At 40.3% G+C, this 7,994-nt stretch overlaps 2 protein-coding genes across 2 annotated transcripts; both read left to right on the top strand.

Annotated features, from left to right (window-relative positions):
- Nucleotides 1-3,309: 3,309 nt before the first annotated feature.
- On the top strand, nt 3,310-4,062 carry LOC138856024 (uncharacterized). Its single transcript, XM_070106473.1, has one exon. It carries the CDS (start codon nt 3,310-3,312, stop codon nt 4,060-4,062), a length of 753 nt encoding a protein of 250 aa, XP_069962574.1.
- Nucleotides 4,063-6,055: 1,993 nt separating this feature from the next.
- LOC138856023 (uncharacterized) lies at nt 6,056-6,499 on the top strand. Its single transcript, XM_070106472.1, has one exon. It carries the CDS (start codon nt 6,056-6,058, stop codon nt 6,497-6,499), a length of 444 nt encoding a protein of 147 aa, XP_069962573.1.
- The last annotated feature ends 1,495 nt before the right edge of the window (nt 6,500-7,994 follow it).

The raw sequence follows: 7,994 nt of genomic DNA, 5'->3' as shown, positions 1-7,994 counted from the left end.
GACTAATAATTATAAAGGTTATTTGTATAAATTTTAAAGATTACAGCCTTCTAAACCGGCATAACTGCGAAAACACACATAAATAAGATCTTTACGTTTCATAAACTTTGAAGAATATAAAACCTTATATTGGTTTCGTTGCATCTGCTATTATTGCAGAACTATTTTTATACCCTGAATTGGGTATATTAAGTTTGCATCACCCAGAAGGAAACGTCAGAGACCCTATAAAATATATATATATAAATGATCAGGGTGATGAGCTGAGTCGATTTAGTCATGTACGTCTGTCTGTCCATATGTATGTATATACTCGAACTAGCTGAACATTGTCAGAATCACCGATATTGGACCACTAAAGCATACAGCTGACATAAAAACTGACCGATCAAGTTCTTATATTTTTTTTGTGAATGATATTATAGCTGCCGGTGCAAACGGAATTAGGGGTTTTTTCTTGTTTTTATATTACTTTAAATGTTTCGGGACATTTGTGAAACACTATACTTTTATTTTCTCATCTGGTAACTTAATTCTGATGGAAATGTAGTCGCAGCATAAGACAAGTAATTAAGTGGAATTACATTATATTTTATGCCAAGAATTTTTTCTCTTCAAGCTCAAATTTTCGCTGTTGTCTTTACATTTTTCTGTGATAATTTATTACAGAAATAACGAATATTCGTTTTAAGGAAACCCGCTTATAACGAACAAGCAAATTTTTTATATTAAGTACCTTAAATAACGAACAATGGGGATTTGTCAGTATTCGGTTTAACGAACAGCATGAAAAAGACATATGCGTATGTATGTATGTAGAAAGAGCTGAAAAAAAAGTGGTGAAATCAGAATACAAAACAGGACATGAAAAATAACTCAAAAGAAACAATTACTATATTAATGTTTCTTTATGCTTTGTGTTTATTTCCTTTAGAAGTAAGTGTAAGAGCAGAGTAATTTTATTGAAGAGTATTATCTTTCTTTTTCGTCATGCTTAAGGCAAGATGAGGATACTTTGGCAATGAGGAATGGAATAAAATTCTTGATTTTTTCTTTTCAAATAAATATTTTTATTTCTCAGTCAGCGATTTGAATGGATGGTTTGAACAAAATTTCATACCGAAAGTTTTCGAACAAAGTATCCAGTGGGCAATTAGTAAAATCTCGAATTCATAAAACTTGTTGACTGAACTTTAGAAAGAAGCCATCAAATGTAATCTTCGTTTTTCAACGAAGCAAACGACGATTTATATATTTTTTAAATAGCAATAGCTTATATTACTGATATATGTATGTACAAATACTTTGATCTCATGAATTTATTTTTAAGAACACTACTTCCTTTGAGGTAACATGCATAAACGCATTGAATGGTTCCTTTTTAAAGAAATATTTCAATTTTCGACTACCTCATTTATATTGAAAAACATACCTACTTAAGTAAGTACTCGACTTAACGAAAAATTCGATGTAACGAACTTGCCTGACAATTAATGTGTTCGTTATTTCGGAATACTGCTGTATTCGCTATTAAACAGTGTTAAATTAAAAGTGATAGCAATCTACAGACATTTTTTACTTTTACAACGACGACCAAAGTTAGTTTAGAACAAGTAAGGAAGGGCTAAGTTCGGATGTAACCGAACATTTTATACTCTCGCAAAGTCAAATGGTATACTCGTTTGAGATTTCTTTGTGGATTGGCTTATATATTCGGTACAAGGTCAACTATAGGCACTGGGGTCCACATATTTAGTACTTAGGGGCTTGAACAGTTTTGGTTCGATTTAGACAATTTTTGGTCACAAGGTGGCATACTTTAAACGTATTATTCACGCAAAGTTTTACCCCGATATAATCATTGTTGCTTGATATGCATAGTGGAAAGTGAAAGAATCAGATGGAATTGAAAATGGTGTTATATGGGAAATAGGCGTAATAGCATCCCAGAGATAAAATTTAATGTCTCTGGCGTATTTAGTGCTTGATTTATCGCGCTTTTAGTAGATTTTAACAGTACCGTTATATGGGGAGTGGGCGGAGTTGCCACCCGTTTCCAACTATTTTCACACCGTCAATAAAAGTGCTAAAAGCATTTGCTTCCAGGGAATTTTGTTATTATAGCATTAGCGGTTTAGGAGATATGCACATTAAACCTATTAGAGGCGGGACACCGCCCACTTTTTAAACTGCATATGTCCCTCTCTAATGTGATCCTGTGTACCAAATAACAGTCTTGTATCTTATTGCGGATCTTAGTTATGGAAATTTATTTGTTTTTGATTAATGGCGTTTTGTGGGCGTGGCAGTGGTCCGATTACGCCCATCTGCAATACCAACCTTCTCACGGTACCAAGAAACATGTCTACCAAGTTTTATAAAGATATCTCAATTTTTACTCAAGTTACAGCTTGCACGGACGGACAGACAGACAGTCACCCTGATTTCAACTCGTCTCTTCATCCTGATCATTTATATATATATAACCCTATATCTAACTCGATTAGTTTTAGGTGATACAAACAACCGTTAGGTGAACAAAACTATTATACTCTGTAGCAACAGGTTGCGAGAGTATAAAAAGGATTTTAAACTATTTCATTTCAAATTTTAAAAATAATAGTGTTACAAATAAATATACATATTTTATTATATTACTATTTTTCTTTCTGTATAACAATCCATTTATAAATTTGATAATTAATTTGCTAATTTAAAGACATATACTTGTATATGTATGTGTAGATTCGGGCCCACCCTAATGTTATATTTAATTTCAATGCTTATTTTACAGTTGTATTTTTCAATTCCAATTTCTTTATATGCTCTTGAATTGTCTCACACTCCATTTACATACATACATTTCCCGCTATACAGTTTCTGTTTTCTTGTTTGTGCGATTTGAATGTATATGTATGTCATTCTCCCTTCGCATAGACAGGTAGGCACAAACTACAATACATATGTTAAGTTATCTACATGCTTGTTGTTTGTAAACTGCAGTGTACAGTACCCCTATTCTCCTGTGCTGATCTGTACGGTAATGGACAATATGTGTGCATATAAGTTCTGGCAAATCATATTCGAGCTTTGTCATCGATCAGCCAGCCAGGAAGGTGGAAGGACACACGCGGTAAGTTAAACATATTATAATTCTTTGTAAGTGCATAATTTAAATGCTTGTGTATTTAGAAATAAACCATAAACCAAATACGCGTTAAATTCGCCCGACCTCATCGATGACAAATTCTTTATTTCTCATGACCAAACGTTTGCGTGTTTGGTTTGTGAAATTAATTTTCGATGCGTATGTCACCTCGCCGCCAGACTTCAACCAGTTCGCCAGGCATGGATGGCAGTGCTCCTTCATCACCTGCAGCATCGTCAAAACCCAGCCAAGATAACAATGCATCAGCCACCGCCAACATAGCCACTGATTTACCAGCTGCTCCTACAGCCATCGAAGCCACCACTAGAGCATCATCAAAACCCAGCCAGGGTAGTAATGCATCCGCTGCCAATGTATCCAGTGATTTACCAGCCGCTCCTACAGCCACCGGGGCCATAACTCGAGGATCATCAGCTGCCTTCGCACGTCAAGAAATTATTATTGCCGCTCTTCAGAAACGCATTGCCATGCTAGAGAGTAGTTTGTGTGATATTAGGGAGCACCAATCGCGTGGTGAAGCGTCGAATTTGGATACATCCAACAACAATGTTGCCGCCGAGGTTTCATTATCGCAAACATTGAGGACAACAGTACAATTGGGAACCGTTCAATTAACGGAACAACATTCGTCGGCTATAGTGAACTGTACAGTACCGTTGTCGCAGCCTACCGATTCCCATTACACTCCGCCAAACTTTGGAATAGGTACAGCTGCTACAAACCACATGTACAGTTCAATTCATTTGGGGATGGATACACCTTCGATCCAGTCTAATTCAACGACAATGCCTACATTCGCCAATATAAATGTAAGTTCTACAGCCGCTCAGTCATCAAGTTTGCTCAGGAAATTGCAGAATTTGCCAGACTTTTCTGGACAGTCGGAAGATTGACCAATATTTTATACGGCTTTCATCGAGTCAACCGCGATTTATGGGTACAGCAAACCGAAAATAACCAACGGGTATTAAACAGCCTGAAGGGTTACGCGCGTGAAGCGATCAAGTCACTGCTGATCCACCCGAACAATGTCGGCAATATAATTGAGTTGTTAAAATTTAGATTTGGGCGCCCGACGCAGTGGATCTATTTCGGAGAATGCAATGTCGAAAATTATACCATTTGCAACAAATGTATGTAACATCTATATCTTTTTGCAATCTACACATGGTGGGGAATTACATTTGTCAAACCCTACATTACTCGACGAACTTGTGTCAAAATTGCCTATGAGCAAACGCGTTGAGTGGGCAAATTTCGCAGCGCTTCTACAGCTATATGCAACAATGAAACATTTCAGTGAATGGTTATCGAAATTAGCCAATATAATTTGTACGGTTTGTGTTGATACTTCGTCCAAGGAATGGAAGTACCGCCCGGTTCTGCACACAGTACGGCAGCAACGATCAATGAGATGTCCAATTTGTCAGGGGCAGCATAAGCCAGCAGAGTGTGTGCGTTTTCAAGAATATTCAGTGCCAAACAGATGGATAGAGGCGAAACGACATCGCTTGTGTTTTGCTTGTCTCAATTCGGGTCACAATACATGAAATTGCCAACGTCGCAAGCTATGTTCAATTGAAGGTTGCCGGAGAGTGCATCATAAGCTCCTACATGAACCCGTGAGGAATACTACAAATTCGTAAAGTCAATCAACCACGCCTTTCTCTCCTGCGTATACCCAAGCAAATCGTAGGCCTACATCAACGCAGCATACACTCGACAGCCAGCAACCATCAAAAGTTCTGTTCCGTATTTTGCCGGTAACCCTGTACGGAAACCAAGGGCGTGTGGACACTTACGCACTCCCGGACGAATGTTCATCCATCACAATGACAGACAGTGCTCTTGTTCGAGACTTGGGGATGCGTGGATGTGAGCAACATTTGGTTTCAGTGGTTTGGAGAACATGCCGCGCAGGAGTCAACCTTTGTGGAAGACTTGCTTATTAGTGGTGTCGGTATGCAGAAACAACACAAACTCCGCAATGTGTATGCTGTATCAAACTTGCAGCTTCCTCTACAGAGTTTAATCACAACTTTAACATGTAAGCCGGCTTCCAGTACAACCTTATGCCCAGGTCAGGCCCAGACTCTTGATTGGTCTTGATCATTGCCATTTTGGATTGCCATCGACAACTATGAAGGTAAACCCGCATGGTTCATTTATTGCCAATACGGAGTTGGGATGGGTGGTGTTTGGCCCAACTTCAACTACCCTACCATCCCCAGCATCGTGTTTGTTTATGAACCGCCAAGCTGATCAGTCTCTCCACAATATGGTAGCTGACTTCTTCAAGACCGAGAATTTCGGTGTCAGAGCCGCACTCCCTATAGAGAGTGAAGCGGACACTCGGGTCAGAGCTATCCTGAAGTCCGCCATATGCCGCGTTGAAACAGGTCTCATATGGAGAACTGACAACGTAAGGTTACCTGACAGCTACAACATGGCGTTGAAACGTCTAGTCAGCGTAGAGCAAAGAATGCTTCGAAATGCAATTTTCGCCACTCAATGCAAGGACCGCCTACTACAGAAAGAAATATGCCCTGAAACTATCGCCAGTAGAAGCAGCTATACCTACCCCTAAGACTTGGTATTTGTCGCACTTTGCCGTTGCCAATCCCAACAAACCCGAAAAGCTACGCATAGTATTTGACGCCGCTGCTGCGGTAAATAGAATCTCCCTCAATTCACAGCTCCTGAAGGGTCCACAAGAATATCGGCCTTTGCCGCCGATATTATTCCACTTTCTTGAAGGCGCGATCGGCGTATGTGGAGACATGAAGGAGAATGTTTCACCAAGTCCTTATATGAAAAGACGATAGATGCGCACAGCGGTTTCTCTGACGTGATGGTGACGCTTCTCATCCCCCGGACGTTTACAAAATGTGCGTGATGACGTTTGGTGCTGCCTGTTCACCATGTGCCGCAGATTATGGCAAAAAAGTAAACGCATTGAAGCACCAAGATGATCGCAGAACCACTGCCCGTGCGGTTAAGGCGATATTGGACCACCACTATGTCGATGACTTCGTTGATAGCTTCTGCTCGGAAGAGGAGGCTATCTCTATATCCCAAGAGGCCCGAGCGGATTGGGATGCTGGTTTTGAGCTTCGCAATTTTACATCCAATGCATCGAAAGTAGTTGACGCACTCAACGGTACTGATGTCTCACGTCCAATTGATAATAAAGAAGATTTCGTTGGAGAGCGGGTACTTGGTTTGTTTTGGCAGTCATCGTCAGATTGTTTCGGTTTTAAATTGAAATTCCATAACGTTGGTGAAGCAGTGGTAAAGGAGAAAGACGTCCTACTAAAAGAGAACTCCTAAGCAGTGTTATGTCGATTTTCCACCCTCTAGGATTTAGGAGCAACTTAGTCATTTGTGCCAAATACTTATGCGTGAGTTATGGAAACACGACATTCAGTGGAATGACCCGTTGCCAAACGACATTAACGCTGTCTGGGAGAAGTGGCGTAAGCAACTACCAGAGGTTGCGAAATACGCCATACCTCGTCTTTATTTTGGAAATACCTCAAATACTTCAGCTTCACGTATTTGTCGACGCTAGTGAAGATGCCTTCGCCGCTGTTGCCTATCTTCGATCGCAAACTTGATCGGGTAAAATTGATGTAACATTCGTTTCTTCTAAGTCAAAATGCGCGCCAATGAAAACTCTTACCGTGCCATGGCTTGATCTCCAGGTAACTGTTTTAGGCACTAGTCTCATGCACACAGACTGCATTCTGTGGAATGACTCAAAAACGGATATCAAATGGATTCGAAGTGAGCACCGTCGTTACAAGCCTTTCGTAGAGCATAAAATAGCATACACTACAATTTCCAATTGGAAATGAAGCTCAACGCAGCTGACGAAGCTACTCGTATAAATGATTGCATGAATTTTAGTCCAGTGACGCGTTGGTCCCGTGGTCCCCCATTCCTACAGCAGGATGAGCAAGTTTGCCCTTCCGGAGATGTCATAGTCGTTGGAAATGATGAACCTGATGAAGAACTACAGTCTAAATTTGAATTAGTCCTCGTGAGTCGTAATTTTTTGAACTTTAATAATTTCTCTTCATTTAAAAGATTGGTAAGAGCTGTTGCCTGGCTTTTACGCTTTATCAACAATTGTCGCCGTCGCGGACAGCTATACCAATGCTATGGTTTAACCGCTAAAGAAGTAGAGACTGCCAAAAGCCTTTTATGCCGCCTAGTACAACGTGAAGTGTATACAACAGAGACCCAGTCCATCGAAAACGGTCAGGAAATTTCCACTAACAGCCCGTTATTACAACTTTCGCCATACATAGACCAATTAGCGCACGGCGTCGTATTATTCTTCCGCCAAATCATGCATTTATAAGGCTGTTAGTGTTACATCATCACAGCCTCATGTACCACCAGAATTTAGAAGCTACCATTGGAGATATCCGTCGCAATTATTGGCTGCCACGACTAAGAAGTTTGTTGCGTAGTGTGATTGTCAGTTGTGGTGTATGCCGTTTAAATTAAGCTGCTCTGGTAGCTCCATAGATGGGTTTGCTTCCTGTGGACCGACTCACTCCCTATGTGAGACCGTTTAGCTACACAGGACTCCATTACTTTGGTTAACTGTCACTATTCGACGTAGCACTGAGAAGAGATGGGTGGCACTATTTACGTGCCTTACTGTGGGAGCTGTGCACCTAGAACTGACTCATGACTTGAGTACCGACTCCTGTATCATTGCTATACGTATTTTGTGAACCAACAAGGTATGCCCTTAAGGATTAGGTCGGAAAATGGAACGAATTTCGTTGGTGCTGACCGAGAAGCCAAGCGA

This window comes from Bactrocera oleae, chromosome 3, assembly GCF_042242935.1.
Source record: "Bactrocera oleae isolate idBacOlea1 chromosome 3, idBacOlea1, whole genome shotgun sequence".
Lineage (NCBI taxonomy): Eukaryota > Metazoa > Arthropoda > Insecta > Diptera > Tephritidae > Bactrocera > Bactrocera oleae.
This window is presented reverse-complemented; position numbering and strand designations above follow the sequence as displayed.

Bases quoted from the DNA above. Each gene is read 5' to 3' on its own strand.
- LOC138856024 (XM_070106473.1), top strand. From the start codon at position 3,310: ATGTCACCTCGCCGCCAGACTTCAACCAGTTCGCCAGGCATGGATGGC.
- LOC138856023 (XM_070106472.1), top strand. From the start codon at position 6,056: ATGTGCGTGATGACGTTTGGTGCTGCCTGTTCACCATGTGCCGCAGAT.